This window comes from Panthera pardus, unplaced genomic scaffold (genome assembly GCF_024362965.1).
Source record: "Panthera pardus isolate Hobbes unplaced genomic scaffold, ASM2436296v1 HiC_scaffold_6, whole genome shotgun sequence".
Lineage (NCBI taxonomy): Eukaryota > Metazoa > Chordata > Mammalia > Carnivora > Felidae > Panthera > Panthera pardus.
Genome location: NW_026526991.1, coordinates 10001510 through 10023512, shown reverse-complemented (window position 1 = coordinate 10023512; position 22003 = coordinate 10001510). Strand labels below are relative to the sequence as shown.

The 22003-nt window shown below is 54.2% G+C and overlaps 1 protein-coding gene across 1 annotated transcript in view; it reads left to right on the top strand.

Moving 5' to 3' along the window:
• TTLL8 (tubulin tyrosine ligase like 8) overlaps nucleotides 1-22003 on the top strand; it is an 85071-nt gene that overhangs the window by 3721 nt on the left and 59347 nt on the right. The window contains 7 exon segments of the mRNA XM_019447265.2: nucleotides 4317-4408; nucleotides 7725-7863; nucleotides 8555-8628; nucleotides 10417-10545; nucleotides 11649-11763; nucleotides 13204-13311; nucleotides 19283-19469. Of these exon segments, the coding sequence (XP_019302810.2) occupies nucleotides 4317-4408; nucleotides 7725-7863; nucleotides 8555-8628; nucleotides 10417-10545; nucleotides 11649-11763; nucleotides 13204-13311; nucleotides 19283-19469 (844 nt within the window).

Sequence of the window (22003 nt, the reverse complement as noted above, 5' to 3'; positions counted from 1 at the left end):
TCAAACCTGCTACAGTCTACTGATTCTTTGTTTAATCTTTCATTTACTGAGAAGTAGGTCCAATATCAATATGATTGTGGATTTTCTATGTCTTTTTTTTTAGCCTTGCCTACTTATATTTTTATATACAGTGAAGTTTATGCCCATTTGGAACTTTTATTTCTTCCTGACAAATTGATCCTCTTGATATTAGAGACCGTCTCTCTTTTGTTTTTAATAATGATTTTATTAAGTTTTCTTATTATTGATAAGTAAACATTAGTATGTATCTAAATATTCACTAAGTGTCTCTAGAAATGACATTTTTTACATAACTAAACTCTTTTTTCCCATTTGATAAGAGGGACAATAATTCCTTACTAAAATCCAATGCCCAGAATATATTTGTATTTCCCCAGCAAGGCCCAGAGCTGGTTTGTTCAAATCAGGATCTGGTCAAGGGCCACCCACTGCGTTAGGCAGTCCTGTCTCTCAACTATCTTTTACCCTTCTCTTGCCTTGTGCTTTCAAGAGCTAGACTTACTGAATAGAATAGCCTCTTGTTGTGTAGACAGTCCTACCTTTGGGACTTGTCCGGCTGTTGCCGCATGGTGGTCTCCTCTCCTCCTCTGTCGCCGGCATGACCCTCGTGATCTGGAGATGAGCTCCGGAGGCTTGATGAGATTTGGGTTGAGTATTTTGTCAAGGCTCCTTTGGGGGTGGCGCTGTGCCCCTGATTTGCCCACCGTGTCTGGCTGCCCCGTCAGCAGTGCCCCCACCAGTCACTGGAGCAGTGCCGTCCGCACCCCTCCCTCGTAGAGCAGCCTTCCGCGAGGCCACAGGAGGGGTGGTGCTATGGCACCTGGTGACTGTCCACGTCCCCTGTGTGGGGTGGGGGTGGGGGTGGGGGGGGTTCCCTAGCGAATCCCTCTGAGGTGGGACTGGGCCGAGGTCTCCTGGATCAGTGCCTGCAAAGTCCTGAGGGAAGGAGGCCTGGGCAGGGGGTAGGAGGGGCACCATGACGATGCTGTAGGCTGTGGCGGCCCCGGCCCCAGCTCTGGCACCCGCTCACCTTCCCCCTGGCTCCAGCTGCCCTTGGTGGCCCTCGCGTGAATGGCCGTTTCTCCGCACCGAGGAGGTGATGAGCTGCGGTCTGTGAGAAGTGCTTCCCTCACGGGCAGGCCTCCTTGGCCTCTGCGAAGTCCATGTCCTTCCAGAAGGTCTGCTTCGGTGCCTGTTTGTGCCCGGCAGTTATGGGTTCCCAGGGAAGCCGCTGGAATGCCAGGCCTCCCTGACGGCCTCAGGCGAGGGTTCTGTTGTGGCTTTCTCACCTCTGAGAATCTTTCCGGACGTCTGCACCATGTCTGGGCCGGTCACCATCACGTTTTGTGATACTCCGGCGGTCCACACTCAGCCCCCTGCCTCTGTGTTCCCCTTCTACATCTCTTTGCTGTCCCTCCATCCAGGCTGTAAGTGCGTCAAGATGCCCTGTATCGCCTGGGGCGTCCGGTGTCCCCGACCGGAATCCCAGCTCTCCTGGGGCCCGGGCCCTCGGGTTCAGGGCCGGGCGCGCTTAGAAACCAAAGGCCGGTGCCACGAGGGTCACTGCCAGGCCGATTGTGGGTGTCTTAGTCCACCAAGAGCTTGCAGCCTGAAGGGAAATCAGGGCCTGTGAAGACCTTTCCGTGTCTGTTGGGATGGGATTTACGATTTGTCTTCCTCTCTTCACTTGGTGAATCAGGGTTTGCTTTTCTCACGCAGCCTTGAGACTGCATGGCCGTGGCCGTGACGTAGTGACTGTGCTCTGCATCGCTGGGTGCAGTTTGCTCCTCGTTTGTGTATGATTCTGTCATCTGTGGTTTCAGTCACACTGGCCTGTAACACGCTGGCCTCACAAAACAAGTAAGGCACGGCCACACTTTTTCTCCTCTCGAAACGAGTTGTACAAGATTAAGTGTTGGGTAGCATTCACCCGTGAAGCCATTAGCCCTGGAGTTTTACTTACGGGAAGGTTTTTAATTACATTTTTATGCCTTTTCTCTTTTTTATTAGTTGATCTCACCAACTGTTTATTAATTTTGTTAGTTTTAAACCTTTGGCTTGATTAAGCCTCTTTATTGGATTAAAAAAATATTTTTTAATCCTTATTTGAGGAGAGAGAGAGAGAGAGAGAGACAGAGTATGAACAGGGGAGGGGCAGAGAGAGAGGGAGACCCAGAATCCGAAGCAGGCTCCAGGCTCCGAGCTGTCAGCACAGAGCCTGATGTGGGGCTCGAACTTACGAACCACGAGATCATGACCTGAGCCCAAGTCGGATGCTTAACCAGCTGAGCCACCCAGTCGCCCCCATCCTCTTTATTGGATTTAAAAAAAATAATTTATTAACGTCTCCTTTCTATTCATTTTCTTGTAATATCTTTGGGCTTAAATTTAGCATTCTTTCTAAGGTCTTCAGATGGATGCTTTTAACTCATTCCTTTTAGCTTTTATTATTTTTGAATATATGCATCTGCAGCTAAAAACGTCTGTAAATACAACTTAAGTTCAGCCCACGAGGTTTGATACTTGGTGTTTTAATTATCATTTGGGCAACAACTATGCAGCCCTTTCCCCTCTGCCTCCCTGCCACGTGTGTATTAGGATCTGTGTATTAAACGCGCAGGAGTTTTCTGAGACATTCTGTTCTGTCGCTGACTCCTCAGTTCATTGCTCTGTGGCCAGAGCACAAACCAGAGCCTCTCTATGGTCTATTTTAACCCACACTCCCTGCGTCCTGGAGGTCGCGTGCATGTCAGCTGTTGAGCGGGGGGCCCCACGTGTGTTCACGAGGCGCTGTCCTGAAGATCTTAGTCCTCACTGCCCCTGGCTTGAGTTTCTGTCAGGTCCTGGCGGCTGTGCCTGCGTGACGTGTGCCTGTGGCTTCCGTGGCTTCCGTGGCTTCTGTTTCTTGCCTGTCGTTCTGCTGAGCCTGGCGTCGCGCGTTCCAAGGCGATGCTGTTGGACTGTTGGTGCCACGGGCAGTTTCCTCGTGCCCTCCCCCCTCCCCCCCACTCCCTCCCCTGTTCTGGCTTTTGTCTCCATGGGTTAATCTTGCTCCGGAACCTCATGTAGACGGAACCACTCATTGTCGCCTTTTGTGTCGGGCTTCGTCTGATAGACACATTGTGAATATTTTCCCCCCCGATCCGTGCTTTCTATCTTTCCACTTCCTTAACACAGCCGAACGTTTTCAACTTTTCACCAATTTCAACTTTTACAGTTAGTGCTTTCTGTGTACCTCTCAGGGATTTTTGCCTGACCCAGGGCGGTGCTTTCTGCCGGACGCTTTGTGCCCAGCATTCACACTGAGGCCCGTGATCGACTTCAAATTAATTGTGTGTGTTGTCAGGTTGGGGGCGGGATTTGCTTTCTCCGTGTGGACGTGTAGTTGTTTAGAACAGCATCCCCACCGAATGGCTCTGCTGCTTTTTGTCTGTATTGATGGGCCGCGTGGCTCCACAGGGCGAAGGATGGGGGGGGGGTGGGGGGGGTGGGTGGATGTCTGCTGCTGGCTAGCCCCGCCTCCGATGCTCCTGGGATATCCAGGCACCAGGCGTCCAGGAGGGGTCAGGAGGGCCGGGTGGTCTGCATGGAAGGCACACATTCCAGGGGGCCTGGGGACACTGGAATTTAAAGCCACCAGACAGGACGAGATGGCCCAGGGAGTGGGTAGGGACAGCACAGCATGGAGTCTGAGGCCCAGGCCTGGGCACCTCCAAGGTTTAGGGTGTGGGAGGAGAGAGGAGGGGCCACAGTGAAGAGGGGAAGGGGGGGGCCCAGGGGAGTGACCATGGGACCAGCTTGTGTGTGTGTGACTTTTGCATGAGCCGTGTCCATGGTGGAGCCCAGAAGGTGAGGGTGTGGAGGGAGGCTGAAGGCAGGAGTGTGCAGGACGGTGGCCTGCAGAGAGGAAGGTTTTCGTTTGAATTTTTAAGGCGTTTGCACTAAAACTGGGTGTGTGCTGATGGGAGTCTGGTGGCCAGAGTCAGGGACAGGAGCAGGGAGGGGCTGGTGGAAGGAAGGGCTGACCTGGACAGGTGGGGGGGGTGGGGGTGGGGTTAGGGGTGAGTTGGGGTCATGGTCTCCAGAAGGAAAGAGGGGTGCCCCAGCCAGAGCTGCCCACAGTGCAGCCTGGGGAGGGGCTTGAGGAGTTGCAGGAGGAGGGTGTGGGGGCCGGGGAGGCGGGGCTGGGAGGAGGGCCACGGGGGGTGGGGGTGGGGCTTCTATGATTAGGGCTCCTTCCCAAGTGTCACCTGTGTGCTTTTACCTTTGCCTTGACGCCTGTTTCTCTTCTGCAGAATTAAAACGAGGAATTTCCCAAGACTTGACATCTTCCCCTAAATCAGACAGATACAAAATAGCAAGACAATTAACAGAAAAGGCCATCAAGGTAAAATGCGCTTTGGGGCTGGGGGGGGGCTGGGGGGTGGGGAGCACCTTTTTTTAAAGTTTCATTGATGTAAGTAAGCTCTACACCCGGAGAGGGGCTCGAACTCACCACCCTGAGATCAAGAGTCCCATGCTCTTCGGACTGAGCCAGCCGGGCGCCCCAAGGCGGGGGGTACTTCTTAAACACGGAGATTTACTTAGGAATTTGGAGAGGGACTGGGTCGCCTTTGAGGCCCTCGGCTCCCCTGCTGCCCTCGCCTCCACCAGCCTTGGTTCTGCCCTGGCTCCCCAGTGCCAGCCCCCAGGTGGCTGGGATTGAGGAAACTGCTGGTGATCTTTTGTGGGGGCAGAGGGCTGCCCTCGCTGGGGAAAAGCTTGCGTTCTCTGGCTTTACCCTGCCCAGCTCAGAAGGCTGGGCACACAGGAGCTCGGAGGAGCTCAGCACATCACACACAAAATGTGCTTCCAAAGTGTGAACGCACGGCCCGCGTGTGACCGGCTGGGTGCACCGAGTGTGCACAGCCAGACCACAGCCACTGCACTGTGACGGGGCGCCTGCCGCCACCGGCCTGGTCCTGGTGGCCGCCTGGCGTGCTCTCTGGGGGTTTCATGCCAATGGAACCATGCCAGCTCATTAATTTTCAGGTTTTCTACCGAAACCTAAAAACATGTGAACATTTGGGCTACAAATATCCCTTTAAGTATTGCGTTAGCTGATTTCACAAGCTTTTTTTTTTTTTTAATATTTATTTTTGAGACAGTGTGAGAGAGAGAGAGGGAGACAGAGGATCTTAGAAGCAGGCTCCAGGCTCCATGCTGACAGCAGGGAGCCCGATGTGGCGCTGGAGCTCACGAACCTCAAGATCGTGACCTGAGCCCAAGTCAGACGCTCAATCAATCAGGCGCCCCTGATTTCTCAAGTTTTCATAGTACTCTTGTTGAGATGTAGTTCAAAGTATTCTGTAATTCATAGATTCCTTTCCCTTGATTGTGGGTTACTTAAAAGCATAGTTAATGTCCATCCTTGTGAGGCTTTTCTATGTATTTTGTTGCTGATTTCTAGCACGAGGCGCGCCGTGGGTGAGAATGTCATCTGCATAGTGCTATTCCGTTGACGTGGGTTCCGACTCTCTGTGTGCCCGGCATCGTGTGCGTTCACGTGAAGGCCGGTGCGGGTTCTCCATTCAGAGTCGTCAGGGCCGAGATGGTTATGTGCTCAGGTCTTGGAGTCTTGTTGCAATCTCTGGTCCGGGAGAGAAGCTGGTCAACGCCCGGTGATAACCGTGGATTCCTTCACTTTGTGGGAAGGTCAGTTTTGGCTTTATGCCGTTACAGCCCTCTGAGTGGCTGCGTGCAGAAGTACCTTCCTGGTGAGGTGACTCTTTTGGTAAATTATGGGATGATTTTCTTTAGTGGTTTATTTGTCCCAAAGGATGTTTTGTCTCATATTTAGATCCTTTTATGTTCTACCTGTCTGTAGGCTCAGGCTTTTGATTTTCTCTTGTAAACAGCATTGATTGAGATTTTTAAAACTCCTTAAACACGGACCCCTTTGCTGCGTGTATCTGTAAGTGCGGTCCTGCTGTCCTCAGGCATCCCCATGTGTCCCGTCTCCTTGACCCACTCAGTTTTTCCTGGCTGCCCGGCTTCCCCCCTCATTGTGTGCCTCCTTGTGGACCGATGACTTTTAAAATTCCATTTCCCCTCTCTTACATGTTACAGGTCTTGTACTCTGTAGTTCCCCGAGGAACTGTATTCTGTTGATTAAAATTAATTAGCTTTCCTAAAGTTGTTCAATTTAACTATAAGCAAAGCCAGGTGTTGGGGTGGCCAGGAGGTCTTGCTGGGGCACAGGGTGCTGACACTCTCGCAGGTGGTCAGTGGTCATGTTCCCTGCCCACCTCTCCATCAGGGCAGCCCCTCTGTGGCCAAGTTTGTCCACATCCCTCTGTCCTGGTGCACAGTCCTGTGGGCAGCGAGGACAGACTTTGGATAGATTTTCTGAGTGGAAGGAGGCTCGGAGAGGCCCTCTGACCTGCTGGGTCTGTCACGTGGGTGCTGGAACTTGAACTCACGGCTTCTAGTCCCAGGCACACGCTTTATCGTATGTGTTCCCGGGTGTGGACACATCCTAGCATGTGTTAGCTATCAGGGCTGTGTAACAAATCACTGTGAACTTAGCCGCTTAAAACATTTGTTATCTCACAGCTTCTGTGGGGTCCTCTGCTTGGGGTCTCTCAAGGCTGAAATGAGGCATCAGCTGGGCCGGGGTCTCATCCGGAGTCTCAACTGGAGAAGGACCTACCTCCGGGCTCCCTGGGCTTGTTGGCAGGATTCATTCCCTTGTGGCCGTAGAACTGGCTTCTTCAGAGCTAGCAATGGGGCAAGGTCTCTCCTGCTTTGAATCTCCAACTTCAGGGAAGCCCTGGACCCCTTTTAAGAGGTGCATCTGATTAGGTCAGGCCCACCCAGGATAGTCTGTCTTCTGGTCAATTCAGTCAGCTAATCAGGGACACCAGTGAGCTTGAGCCACTTGCCCTCTCTGCCTGCTCCCACAAACTCGCAAGGCCCTAAGCTCACTGCTGACTATGCACCTGTTTCCTGACTGCCCTGCAGCTGTCACCCTCTGTGACCCTAACGCAGGTGAATGTGTCCAGGCTGTGCCCTCAGCAGCATGAGACCCAGGGGCTCCAGCATGACCATTACTCTCCCATCCCCCAGCTGCGAAAGCCTAGGTACACTCCACCAGCTGCCAGCTGCCTGCCTGGTGCCCAGGCATCTGCGTTCATTCCCACAGTGACTGGAGGAGTCCCCAGCCGTCCTGGTGCTGGCACTCCTGTCCCTCAGGCCCTTCCTGGGTGGATGAACGACTCCTCCCCCTCATCCCTCCTTAAACCTCGGGCACCCATCCTCTCACCCCCAAGCATGAGGGACTGTTGCCTTCGTCGAGAAGAGAGAGTGTAGATCGCACCCCCTCCAGGTTCTGCCGCCCCAGGCCCACCTTCCAGACCCAGACCTGCCCTGAGCTGAGGCTACAACCCCTGGTCCTGCTTGTGCTGCACCTCTGAGCCTTTGTGCGTGTGAGGGCCATGTGTGCAAGGCCCACGAAGTGGACACACACCACAGAGGAGGACCCAGCCCCATGCCCGTGTGTGTGCGTTCTGGGTGTTTCCGGGTGTTTCCTTGGAGCAGGACGTGAGTGTCATCCCACCTGCTGGTGCAGTCTGTCTGTCCCTCCTGCTCTGAAGGCTCCTCTCAGAGAATTAGCTGCCTTGTCTTTCAATTCTTTCATTTAAAATATGCTCTTGCAATTTGAGGAAAAGAAGATTTTCTCCATCTACGGGCACTACCCAGTGATACGGGCCGCCCTCCGAAGAAAGGGCTGGGTGGAGAAGAAGTACCACTTTCTGCCCAAGGTCCTCCTGAATGTGGACGATGACGGTGTGGGGGTGACAGGTAGAGTATCGAAGGCGTCATGTCTCTCGGAGTAAGGCACGTGTGTGTGTCTGTCAGAGGACCAGATGAGTCACACTGCCCCGGAGATGCTGTTCTGGCCGCAGGGACTGTGTCCTGGGCCTCCGCCCCATGTGTCCCCGTCACCCTCCTGGCCTGCCTTCCGCAGGTGACCACGCACTGCGCGTGTGCTCTCACGCCCTGGTCTGCTTGCTTCTCAGTGTCCCACTGCCCATGCCAGGCGTCGTCCTCCCGGGTCTGCCCAGTTGCCAGGCTCCTTCAGCACCCGTCCCCCCCCCCCCCCCCCCCCCCCCCCCCCCCCCGCCCAGCCCTCCTCTGGCCTCTCCCCGGCTCGCCCTGCCCGAGGCCCCGCCTCCCGCTCCGCTCCGCAGACGTCAGGTGCACCCTCAGTCCCTGGGGTCTGCGCAGGCCCGCTCTGCACATCAAAGCCCAGCCCCCCTGCCCGCTCCCCGAGCCCCTCTGCGCCACGCACGACGCACGCCCGAAGGGCGCCCCCGCCCCACGCCGGTCCGCGACCCTGCACTGAGCCCCCGGTCGGAGGGTTCGTGCGGCTGACGCTCAGCTCAGACGGGCGGAAGTGGCCCGGGCCCCGGAAGGTTGCTGAGGAGTCGCGAGTGCGCTGTGGCCGCGGGGCCCTGCCGTGCTGACGACTCTCCGGGTGTCGTGTTTGCAGAACAGAAACGTGCGGAAGGCAGAGAAAACCAAGAAGCGGCTTCGGAGAAGACAGATGACATCCACGATGTGATGGTAGGTCCCCCCGCCTCCTCACACTGTCACCTTCCGGGTGTCCTGGGGACAGGCGACAAGGCCAGGCAGGCCAGGCTGCAGGACACATATGCGTGCGCTTGCTGGTGTGCATCCGTGCACGGGCTCATTGCGGGGGGGGGGGGGGGGGGGGGGGGGGGGGCGGGGCATGTGCGCGCGTTCTCCTGTGTATCCGTATGCTCCTGCTCTCCCGTGTGTATGTGTGTACCTGTGTGCGTGCTCGTGTTCGTCTGTACATGCCCTTGTTCATGTGCTTGTGTGTGCCCCGTGCACGTGCTTGCGTGTGTCCATGTGTGCGCATGCGTGCAAGGAGACAAGCTGTGGCTACAACTCTGTGGAAGCCGTGGGAAAGGACCAGAGCAGGCAGGAGGGCACACAGGCCACTTGGTGAGGCCGCGATGGTGCGGACAGGGGTGCGCAGGCGGGAGGCGGAGTCAGGTGCAGAGCAGGGCCGGGCTTGTGGGGCCTCACCCAGGTCAACGAGCAAGGTCAGCGCTGAAGAAGCAGCGGCTCCTGGAGACAGCACTGGGAGACCGTGCACCTGCCGGGGTGGGGGGGTGAGGGGGGGACGTTTGCAAGTTGCCTGATGTGGGGGGAGGGGAGAAACGTAAAACCCTGCCCAACAGCTCCACAAGGAAGACAGCTGATACCTCTGATGGTTGGAAGGAGGACAGGTCTTCTGGGTCCCCGGAAGACCCCTGAGGGCGGCCGGGAGGCCAGCCAGAGCGGGGCACTCCACGGACCTGGGGAGATCTAAGGTCCAGAACGTGTGCAGGGCTCACAGAGGAGCAGTGAACGGACACACGGGGAAGTGGGCCCAGCCCCGGATGCAGACACTAAGCTCCAGAGTTGACTCGGGGAACCCCGAGGAGGCGCCGTGTGGAGTCAGGGGGCTGAAGGTCCAGGCCCTGCTAAGATGCTAAGACAGTCCGTCCCACATTTGAACAACAAATGGGACTTTCACCAGAAAGTGGCAACAAAAGCTAGCCGTCACTCTGGAGTAGGAGGGGAGGCCATGCGTCCAGCACTGGGATGGGTTTTAGGAACTGATGCTGCTGGCCAGCTCCCGGCTCCCTCTGGGCGCTCGTGTTGGCATTGGGGTGGGGGGAGCCCGGTCCTGCCCTCACATGGGGTCCAGGTAGGCCAGGCTGCGTTGCAGAACATTAGGTGTGCCCTCAAATGCTGGTCTGCTCGGAATGACCCTGAAGGGTCTTGAGGGTGTCAGAATTTTGGACAATGTTTTCCTTTCCTTGTATCTCGTTGGTGAGATATTTTGACCAAACAGGTGCTTCTACTTGTGAACAAAAGCATAGCCGCCAAGGCCACCCTGGGTCTAGCTCAGCGGCCCTGCCTCTTGCTCGGCGGGAGTGGGGAGGAGGGGGGGAGGCCGTCTCCCATGGTCACCCAGGCCACGAAGCAGAGAGTTCACCCCGTGCCCACGTGTGGCATGTCCCCAAACCTCACGTGGGCATCCACGGGCAGGCAGCTCACACCTCACTCAGCCGCACACTTTTGGTGCCCCTGCAGCTGCCAGCCAGAGCCCCGCACTTGTTTCTTGAGAGCAGGGCCCCTGTGTGCTGGTTGCTCCCAGCACAGCACATAGTAGGCCCTCAGGGAACAGGTGTCTCTAGCTTTCCAGACGAGAATCACAGAATACACACTTTAAGTGTCATTTAAAATCTGATTTCCTTCACTCTTACTGACACCCCAACACCCAAAGATATGAACCTTGGATGTTGGGTTTTGATGAGGGGTTTTTTTCCTTGCCAGTCCAGGTTGGTCAAAAACGAAATGCCGTACTTCCTCTGGACCATCAAAAGGCATGTCGTTGACTATCACAGCTTGAGCTGTGACCAGATGCTGAATCACTATGGGAAGACGGCTTCCTTCACCACCAAGGTGAGTGGGAGGGCTGGCGGGGAGGCTGGCGGGACAGGAGCCCCAGGCACCAGGGCCCTGAGGCTGGGAGGACGACACGTGGACTGGTCACCTCCGGGCTCCTCCCTGGGACCGCTGCCTGGTCAGAGGCCACACCATGCGGTCTCGGTGTCCAGAGTCCCTCAGCACCTCAGCAGCCCCACTGCTGCTCCCAGGGCCCCAAGTGCCCTTTGGCCTGGGACTGTCCTCTGGGCACGCAGGCCAAACCCCAGGCAGGGCGGTGGGGGGTTACCGGCACAGCCCCACCTGGGCTTTGCACCCCGGAGGGGCTCTGGGTCTGAGGGAGAGCCAGGCCACCGCCCCTGCCCTGGGGCTTCCGGCCCCTCCTGTCACCCCCTTTCAGTCCCACGGCCCCCTCCCTGCTACTTCAGGGGCCTGAGGTCCGCCCAGGGTGGACAGGCCTGCATGTATCCTCTCGGGAGAGGCTGGGTAGAGGGGCTTCCTGGCAACAGGGATAACCCGGAGGCTCAGGGGTGAGGCTGACACTGCCACCAGTGCTCCCCGTGGGGGTCTGGCCCCTACACACCCTCGCCAGGCCTCCTGGTGACCTCCTCTGGGGTGTGGGCCGTGCCCGCAGGTGGCACAGTCAGGCCAGAAACCCCACAAAGACCCCCTGGCAGAGTAGCCACCAGCGTGCCCAGCAGCCAGTGGGCGCTGCATTTCCCGGCCCCTTGGCACTCTTTTCCAAGTGGGGCAATGAGCCGGACCGTGGGGTGCAAAACTGCCAAGCCTGTGTAACAGCCAGTGTTACCTTTGTGGGGCAGCCGTGAGTGTGCCCATGAGCGAGCCCACTCCCTCCTTCCTGGGGCCTGGGCCCAGCACCATCTAGGCACCTGGGAGGGGAGCACAGGACCTACCACCCCTGTCTCCTCCTGGCCTGCACGTCGGCCAGCACAACCAGCTGACCGGGGGGCAGGAGGGACTGGGAGGCCGGGGGGGGGGGGGGGCACCCCCGCCTCCCGAGAGCCCCTTGGAGCTGGTGCTGCCGGCCGGTGGGCGTTCAGGCTGGTCTGAGTGGACCAGCACACGGCCCGCGGGGGCCTGACGTGCCGCTGTCTCTGGAGATCGGGCTGTGTGTGAACATGAGGAACCTACCGTGGTACGTCCAGGCCGACCCTGACTCCTTCTTCCCACGTTGCTACGGCCTCTGCACCGAGAACGAGAAGCAAGAATTCCTGGGTGAGTCCGTGGCTGGAGGCGAGGCCACCGGGCGTCAGGCGGCCAGGGCCCCTCTGTGGCCCACTTTCTCGCTGAGGTGGCTGCGGAAGCCTTTGGAAGGGAGGGGGGGCTGAGCCGCAGCTGCAGGGCTGGACGGTCCCGTCCCAAGGCCCGGGGGCTCAGCTCCGTCTCACGTGGTGAGGGCCGGTCCAGACGTTTCCATGGGCCGCAGCTGCAGGATGGGAGCAGGAGGCTGACGGGGGCTGTGGAGCCGAGCGTCAGCAGCTTGGTTCTGACTGGGCTTCTGGGAGAGGCTGGCGTGGGGCTGGTCCTGTGGGTGACAGGCTCTGGCCTGGGGACAGAGGGAGGACTCTTGGATTGACCCGCCAAGGGAGGAGAGAGAAGGGGAAGGTCAGGGCAGGTGAGCACTGCCCTTTTGGGGGTAACTTGTGTTTCCTGAGCACGGCCTGGGGCCATGGAGATACGGCATTGCCCTGCCGTGTGATCTGACCCCACCCTGGAGCTCCCAGGAGCAGATGGCTACAGGCAGGACAAGGTGGGGTCTGTGCGGGCTGGAGGTGAGAGGTGCAGGGGAGGAGAGGGTGGTGAGCAGGGGCCTCTCAGAGAGACCCAGAGGGCAGGAGCTCGGAGGGGACCGGGCCGCAGCGGGCAGTGTGCCTGAGTGTGACGGGCAGAGGGGCTACGGGTCAGCAGGCGAGCTCAGGGTCTTTGTTCCGGTGGACAGAGGAGGCTCAGGAGAGAAGCTCTGAGTCCTGGGGAAGCTGGGGAAGGGAGCTCAGGTTCCGGATGTTGCCCATGTGGCAGCAGCTGCCTGGTGGGCGGGTGGGGTTGGGGTGGGGGGCAGCTTCCTCTGCAATGAGGAAAGGCAAGTTTTGGTGAGAAGGTGTGGGAGTCTCTTGCGGACCTCCCCGAGGGCTCGGGTGGGAGGTGAGTATGGGCTGGCTCACGGGGGTGCCGGCCGCCTCTCCGGGCACGAGCCAGCGCTCCGAGCCAGGCCAGCCCCCAGCTCTGCATCCCCAGAGCTGTCCTCTGTGCCCAGCCCCTCGGTCCATGCACGCCAGGAGCTGTGGGAGCCAGCATGTCCAGGGAGGTGCGGACGGGCTCCTGGGGTGGGCAGGGTCCTGGTGTGTCTGCGGGGGTCTTCTGTCCTCTGTGCGGGGCTGAGGGCACAGGAGCAGGGGGAGGTGGTGAGGGCGTCCATGCACTGTGGCCCCAGGGGGGTGGGGCGAGCAGGAGAGAGGCAGGGAGGGGGGTGCGCGGGTTCTGCTTCTGGGCCTGTTGACAGGGCCCACGAGGGGGCCGGGGGTAGAGGGAACGGCCCCCTCGAAGGCAGCGAGGGGGAGGTGAGGCCTGTGGGGCGCCTGGGCCGAGGACAGCTGGTGCTGGCCGAGGTCCCTGGTCCCCGGCTGGAGAGGGGGCGAGGCCTGGGTGTCCTTTCAGACGACTTCCGGCGGACGGTGGCCTCCAGCATCCTCAAGTGGGTGGTCAGGCACCACAAGTGCGGCAGCAGCGGGGAGGCCGGCGACCGCGGCCCCGGCAGCAAGAAAGGTGTGTGGGGCCCGAGGCTGCACCGTGCGGGGAGAACGGTGCAGGAGGGGCAGCGGGCCGGGCGTCCAGGCGTCCTCCCTCCCTGCAGAAGAGGGAGACGGGGATGGCTTTCCCACGTGGTGCAGAGCCACCGTGGCGTTAGGCCTACGAAACCCAAAGAAGTTGTTGTTGTTGATTTTGATAAAGCAGCTTTCGGTTCGCAGCGCACTTGCGCAGAAGGTGCAGGGATTTCCCATAGGCCCCCAGAGCCCCCTCCGCCGTCAGCGTCCCCACCGGCTGGTGCCTTTGCTGTGACGGATGCCCCCGTGTGGACACGTCGTTCTCACGGCGTTTGTAGCGAGCTGTGGTCTTGCACGCGGGGTGGGTTGGGACAGCTGCGTCAGGGCGCGGGCCGCCGTCACGTACCAGACAAAGTGCTTCCGGTGCCCTGACGTCCCCGCCTGGGGACGGGCCCCTGGCCCCGCCCCTGGCCACCACTGGTCCTTTCGCTGTCGCGGTCATTCCGCCTTTTGCAGATGTCCTATGGCTGAAAGCATACATATGTAGCCTTCCTTTTCTTTTCCTTTTTAAGTTTATTTACTTATTTTGAGAGAGACAGAGAGAGAGGGGGCTCCCACATGAGCAGGGGAGGAGGAGGAGGAGAGGGAGAGTGGGGGAGGGCAGACGGAGAGGGAGAGAGAATCCCAAGCGGGCTCCACGCTGTCAGCACAGAGCCCGCCGTGGGGCTCGAACACTCAAACCGTGAGATCATGACCCGAGCTGAAATCCAGAGCTGGACGCTTAACGACTGAGCCCCCCGGGCGCCCCCAGACGTGGCCTTTTCTGGCCTCTTTCACTCAGTGATGTGCAGCTAAGGTCCCTCCAACTGCATCATGGCTTGGTAGCTCATTTCCTTTTAGTGCCACATCACACTCCATTGTGTGGATGGCCCACCGTGTGGCTGACTTCTCCATCACCTACTGAAGGGCATGTTGGCTGCTTCCAAGTTTGGGCAGTTATGATCTGGGTGCAGGTTTTTGTACAACCGTAAGTTTTCAACTCGTTTGACTACCACAGAGCCTGATCGCTGGACACGATGGTAAGAGTGTGCTTTGGGGCGCCTGGGTGGCTCAGTCGGTGAAGCGTCCGACTTCGGCTCAGGTCATGATCTCGCGGTCCGTGGGTTCGAGCCCCGCGTCGGGCTCTGTGCTGACAGCTCAAAACCTAGAGCTACTTCGGATTCTGTGTCTCCCTCTCTCTCTGACCCTCCCCCGTTCATGCTCTCTCTCTCTGTCTCAAAAACAAATAAACGTTAAAAAAAAAAAAAAAAAAAAAAAAAGAGTGTGCTTAGTTTGGGAAGACACCACCAAGCTGTCCTCCACAGTGGCCACACCATTTTGCACCCCACCAGCAATGAGTGCTTCGCGTCCTCCCAGCGCGTGTGGCGTCCGTGGTCCGGATTTGGGCCGTTGTGGCAGGTGTGTAGTGTCCCTTGTTGTTTTCACGTAAAGTTCCCCAATGACACGTGGCATTGAGCATCTTTTTTTGCTTTTTAAAATACACTATTTTTATTTATTTACTTATTCATTTGTTTACTTATTTATTTATATGTTTTTAGAGAGAGAGTGTGTGAATTGGGGAGAGGGACAGAGGGAGAGAGAGAGAGAGAGAATTTTTTTTTTAAAGTTTTTTATTTCTTAGAGAGAGAAAGCAGGAAAGATGGGCAGAGGGAGAGAGAGAGAATCTTAAGCAGGCTCCATGCTCCGTGTGGAGCCTGATGTGGGGCTCTAGCCCACGACCCTGGGATCATGACCTGAGCTGAAATCAAGAGTCAGACTCTCAACCGACTGAGCCACCCAGGCGCACTGTGTATCTTTTAATATACTTCTTGCCATCTGTAAATATAGTCTTTGATGAGAAATCTGTTCAGCTTCCCTACCATTTGAAAATGTTTATGGTTGAGGTTTAAGAGGGGTTTTGTGTGTGTGATGTGTGTGTGTGTGTGTGTGTGTGTGTGATGTGTGTGTGTGTGTGTGTGTGTGTGTGGTGTGTGTGTGTGTGTGTGTGTGTGTGTGTGTGTGTGTGTGTGTATTTCGGATAACAGCCCTTTACCAGATGTGTCTTTTGCAAATATTTTCTCCAAGTCCATGACTTATCTTCTCATCCTCCTGACAGTATCGAGTCCAGCTTATCAAGTATTTCTTTCATAGACTGTGCCTTTGGGAATGTGTCTAAAAACTTATCACTGCACCCAGGTTCATCTTGGTGGTTTCCCATGCTGTCTTCTAGGAGTTCTGTACTTTCGTGTTTCACACTTGGGTGTATGATCCATTTTGAGTTAATTTCTATGAAGGGTGTAAAATCTGTATCTAAATTATTTTTTGTGTGCATTTTTTTGCACCTGTTTCAGCATGATTTGTTGAAAAGACCACTTTTTTTTCTGTTGTATAGCCTTTGCGCCTTTGTCATGGATCAGTTGACCATATTTTTGTGGGTCTGTTTCTGGGCTCTTTATTCGGGTCCAGGGATCTATTTGTCAGTTATTTCACCAGTACCACACTATCTCGATTACATAGACTTGTGGTAAGACTTGAAGTTGAATAGTATCAATTCTCCAATTTATCCTTCTCCTTCAATATTGGGTTGGCTATTCTGTATCCTTTGCCTCTCCATGTAAATTTTAGAATCAACTTGTCAGTATCCATAAGCTGCCTTGTGGGATTTTGATTGGGATTGCATTGAATTTATAGGCTGAGTAGGGAAGAACTGACATCTTTTTTTTTTTAAGTTTATTTATTTTGAGAGAGACAAAGACAGTACAAGGGGAGGAGGGGCAGAGAGAGGGGAGAGAGAGAGAATGCCAAGCAGGCTTTATGCTGTCAGCATGGAGCCCGACGCGGGGTCTGATCCCACAAACTGTGAGATTATGACCTGAACTGAAATCAAAAGTCTGATGCTCAACTAACCAAGCCACCCAGGCACCCCAAGAACTGACATCTTGACAATAAATCTTTCCTATTAGTGAACATGGGATATCTCACTATTAATTTCATTCTTCTTTGATTTCATTTATCAGAGTTTTGTAGTTTTCCTCATATAGATCTTGAACGTATTTTGTTAGATTTATTTATTTATATATATATTTAAGTTTTTGGGTGCTAATGTAAATGGTGTTGTGTTTTTAATTTCAAATTCCAATAATTCATTTCTGGTATGTGGGAAAGTGATTAATCACTTATTAGTTCTAGGAGTTTTTTGTCAATTCTTTCAGATTTTCTACATAGATAATCATGTTATCTATGAATAAAGACAGTTTTATTTCCTGCTCAATTTGTGTGCCTCTTATTTTCTTGTCTCATTGCATTAGCTAGGATTTCCAGTATGATGTTGGAAAAACAGTGGTGAGAGGGAGGAGGTCCCTGCCTTGCACTTGATTTTAGAGTGTAAATTTCTCATATCTCACCATTAAGTATAATGTTAGCTATAGGGGGTTTTTGTATATATTCTTTATCAAGTTGAGGAAGTTCCTCTCTATTCCTAGCTTTCTGAGAGCCTCTATCATGAATGTGAGTTGAATTTTGTCAAATGTTTTTCTGTATCGATACGATCACGTAATTTTTCTTCTTTAGCCTTTTGATGTGTAATATATTACATTAATTGATTTTCAAATGTTGAACCAGTTTTGCATACCTAAGATAAATCTTATTTGATTATCAAATAAGATTTGATTATGGTGTATAATTCTTTTTATACATTGTGGATTTGACTTGCTAATATTTTAGTGAGGATTTCTGTATTATTATTCATGAGAGATTTTAGTCTTTAGTTTTCTTTTCTCATGTCTTTCTCTGGTTTTGGTGATAGGGTAATGCTGGCTTCATAGAACAAGGAAGGAAGTATTCCCTGTTTCTATCTACTGAGATTGTGGAAAATTGCTATAATTTCTTCTTTAAATGGTAGAATTCACCAGTGAACCCATTTGGACCTGGTGCTTTCTGTTTTAGAAGGTTATTAATTGCTGATTCAGTTTATTTAATAGATATAGGTCTCTTCAGATCATCTATTTCTTTTTGTGTGAATTTTGACAGGTCGTGTCTTTCAATAAATTGGTCCATTTCATCTAGATTATCAAATTTGTGTGCAGAGTTCATCGTATTTCTTTACTATCTTTTCAAAGTCCATGAGATCTATAATGATGTCTTCTCTTTTTTAAAAAAATGTACTTATTTTGAGGGAGAGAGACAGAGAGCGAGCAGGGGAGGAGCAGAGAGATGGGGAGAGACAGAATCTGAAGCAGGCTCCTCACCTTCAGTGCAGAGCCTGATGCGGGGATCTGTCCCATGAGCATGGGATCATGACCTGAGCCGAAATCGAGTCTGACGCTTAAGTGACTGAGCCACCCAGGCACCCCAAGAATAATAAAAATATTCTTATTAAAAATAAGAATAAGAAAAATAAAATATCAAGAATAAGAAAAGTAAAAGTTTGTACTTTACCTTCATTCATTTCTTTCCTAACACTCTTCCTTTCTTGTGGAACCGACCTATGTTTTTTTCCTTCTCTTTGAAAAACTTGACATTTCTTGGCAGGTCTACTGGCAAAAAAAATTTCCTCAATTTTTTTTAAAAATTTTGTCTGAAAGAGTGTTCTATAATCTCATGATTAGGTCTCAGTCTTTAGTGAACCTGTGCCCCCGGACTATGAACGTCACTGTGCTTCTCAGTTTTTACCCCCTTTGGCGGGACAGAGGGCTAGCGGGGGCTGGAGGTGCGTCTTTGCCTTCTCCCAGCAGGTCAGGCTCTGGGCAACTCTTTCTCCTGAGGGCGGGCCTCCTGAAGAACAGAATGCTCTGGCAATTTGCAAGATGGTCCCTTTTCCCTTTCCTTGCCAGAAGCAGGAGGGGATTTTTCTCCCATACTCACTGTGAAAACCAGGTCAAGTTGCCAGAGGTAAGACTGACGAAAGCATGGGGGCCCCCTGAGCCAGACTGTCCTGGAACTTTTAACCCTCAGATCTGTCCACACGGAGCCTTCATCAATTACAGTTCAGGTTTCCTGTCCGGGTGTTGGCGTCTGGGGGGTTCTGACCTGGTGAGGTGCGGTTCGCTATATCCACCTGACTGTCTCTGCAAATTTCGGGGACGATGGTTTGTCCGGCGACCTCAGCTCTGAAGCAGCAAAGAAGAGTTGTTGATTCTTTTTACTTGTTGTCAGGCCAGGTTGACAACTTCCAGGTCCCTTGTGTGCCTGATCAGAAAACAGAAGTGCAGTTTTCCCCTTGAAAATGGTTATTTTTATGTTCTGTGAATTTCACCACAATACAGGTTAAAAATGCACATTGTAATGTCTACAACAGCCGTGTGAATGCAGCTCTTTCTCCCGGGCCCAGCACTGCCGGGGTCTGTGAGGCCTCGGCCCATGCAGGGCCTGATCCCCATGCCCACCCTGCCCCAGTTTGTGGAGTTGTTTTCATCCCAACAAGCCTCCTGGTCCCTGGGTTTACCTTTCTTCAGGCTCCTTCCCCATAAGTGCGTGCAGACAGATGCTGGCTGTGAGCTCCCTCTCCCTCAGTGGCTTGGGGGTGGGGGGGCCCAGGCCCGGGCTGCCTCGCGTGGGAGCTCGGCCTCCCGAGGGTCGCTTTCGCCTTGCCGGGGGAGCTCCCCATGCTTCCTGAGACCCAGGGGTCCAGCTTGACTCTGGGGTTCCAGGAGAGTGAGATGCTGGGTAAGAGTGGGTAAGCTCACAGTGGCTCGTGGGCGTCAGGCAGGACTGCTCACCAAGTACTTACCGGCCCACCAGCGCGGGCTCAGGAAAGCCGGGCTTTTGTAGCAAGTCAGGAAGTAGTGTCGCGTTCGTGGGTGCTGAGTGTGGCCGGAGGGCAGAGCAGCGGGAAGGCCAGACGCAGGCGTGGTGCCCAGGTTGGCCGGGCTGGGGCGGCCTGTGTCCGGTGCCCCAGGTGGTCCCCCCTCCACGAGCCTGTGTTTGGGTTTCAGTTCCCGAGAATGCGGAATCCAAGCCCATGGGCCTCTCGGGGGAGCTCGTGGACACCGCATGCAAGGTGTGCCAGGCCTACCTGGGTCAGCTGGAGCACGAGGACATCGACGTCTCCAAGGACGCCGCCCAGGACCTCACGGAGGACGAGTGGAAGGACCTGACGCAGCAATACTACTCCCTCGTTGAGTAAGACGCGCCCCGTGTCCCCCGTTCAGTAAGAAGCGCTGGGCAGCAAGGCTCACCTACACGGGGGGGCGGGGGTGTCTGGGGGGGGCGGGGGCTTCAGGAGCTGTCCAGGGAAGTCCCGCCCTGGGACACCTGGAGCGCCTGTCCGGGGTTGGGGCTCCTGTCAGGGTGCTGGGGTACGCAGATCCCACCAAGTCCCTGTTGGCTCATAAAAGGATGACACTCCCTCGGGGGCTCCTTTGGGTAACGTCGCCTAAAGCATCTTCCACACGGTTCTTGTCTTTTACCTCATTTGAACCCCACGAGTGGGCTCTGGACAGAGCAGAACGCTTCCTCGGCCCAGCCCAGCTGACTCTCCACGGCCTTCAGGGCTCCCTGCCACATGGGAATCCAGAGGCCGAGCTTGGCTCTCCTCCCCGTCTCCCGAAGGGAAGGCCGAGTCCTTCCCGGGGGGCGGGCGGAGACCCAGCACCCCCTGAACAGCGGCCAACAGAGGAGCTGGGGCAGAGGTGACCCAGGCGCCCCTGCAGCAGGAGCAGGACTGTGAGGAGGGTCTGCCCAGAGCCCCCCGCCCCCACCACCCCAGGGACACTGTTGTTCTTTCCTTCCTTCTTTACTTCTTTTGGATCAGTCGAGTATCTTCTTTTCCTTTGGATCGAGTACAGCTGCGTGTGCTGCTGTCTGTCCAGCCGGATGTACTTCTGCACGTGTACCCACCCGGCGAGACCACCACCCAGCTCGGGATGAAAACCATTTGCAGCCCCCATCAGGCCCCCTAGGCACCTTCCCAGGCAGAGACCCCACAGAGGTCGCTCCCGACTGCTACCGCCGTAACCAGTTTCGTTGCGGGATTTCACGGTCACGGACTCACGCAGGCTGTGCTCTCTGCTTTGTGACTTTCGCTTGACACGGAATCTGTGGGGTTCATCCACACTGTGCGCGCAGCCGGGTTTTCTGCTATCCACAGGGCACAGAACTTTCCCTCCTGACGTGGGTGAGCAGCTGGGTTACCCCCGGTGTTTGAACATTTTCCAGAGTGGTTCCACGTATCCAGATGCCAGCAGCATTGAACGTGGGCTACGCTTCCTGCACGTGGCAGGCAGCCTTGTCACCACGAGTCTTTTCAGTTCTCTCTTCTTGTTCTTCGCTTGCACTCCTCTGACGACCGGGCGGTTGGATATCGCTTCAGATGCTTGTCAGTCATTTGAGTATCTTCTTTTGGGAGGTGCTTGTCCGCGTCTCTCATGTATTTGAAAATCAGGTTGGTTGTGTCTTTTTAAATCGTATTAATTAAAAAATGTTTATTGATTATTTTCTTGTCGTTGTTAATGTTTGTATTATCACCGTCACTTTCCTATTAGCTTGGCAGTCTTTTTAAAATGTTCTCTGTGTCCTTTTTAAAGTCCAGTATAGTTGGCATACAGTGTGATATTAGTTCAGGTGGGCAATCTGGTGACTCAACGCTTCTATCCGTCACCCAGCGCTCAGCCCAACAGGTGCACCCCTTAATCCTGATCACCTGTTTCTCCCATCCCCCGCCTCCTCTCCGGTGACCATCGGTGTCTTCTCTGTAGTTGAGTCTGTTTCTTGGTTTGTTTCCCTCATTTTTTCCCCTTTGCTCATTTGTTTTGTTTGTTGAGTGAAATCACGTGGTATTTGTCTTTTTCTGACTTACTTTGCTTAGCATTATACTCTCTAGCTCCATCCATGTTATCGCAAATGGCGAGATTTCATTCTTTTTCATCACTGAGTAGTATTCCACCGTGTATATGTATACATACAGCATCTTCTTTATCCACTCATCTGTCAATGAACACTTGGGCTGTTTCCATAATTTGGCTATTGTAGAAAATGCTGCAGTAAACATAGGGATGCACGTATCCTTTCGCATTAGTGTTTTTGTATTCCTTGGGTAAATACTCAGTAGTGCAATTACCATTTTTAACTTTCGGAGGAACCTCCACACTGTTTTCCAGAGTGGCTTCGCCAGGTTACGTTCCCGCCGGCAGTGCAAGGTGGTTCCCCTTTCTCCACATCCTCACCAACACCTGTTACTTCTTGTAGCTATTCTGACAGGTGTGAGGTGGTATCCCATCATGGTTTTGGTTTGTATTTCCGCCATGATGAGTGATGTGGAGCATCTTTTCATGTGTCTGTTGGCCATCTGGGTGTCTTCTATGGGGAAATGTCTGTTCATGTCTTCTGCCCATTTTTAAATTGGATTATTTGTTTTTTTGGGTGTTGAGTTGTATAATTTCTTTATATATTTTGGATATGGATCCTTTATTGGATATGTCACTTGCAAATACCTTCTCCCATTCCAAAGGTTGCCTTTTAGTTTTTTTGGTGGTTTCCTTCACTGTGCAGGAGCTTTTTATTTGATGTGGTCCCAGTAGTTTATTTTTGCTTCCATTTTCCTGGCCTCAAGAGTGGTCGTCACATCTTTAAATGGATTTCTAAGAGTACTCTAAGCATTCCTCATTGAGTCCTTTGTTGGATATGTGCATTAAGAATACCCTTTCAGGGATTGTTGG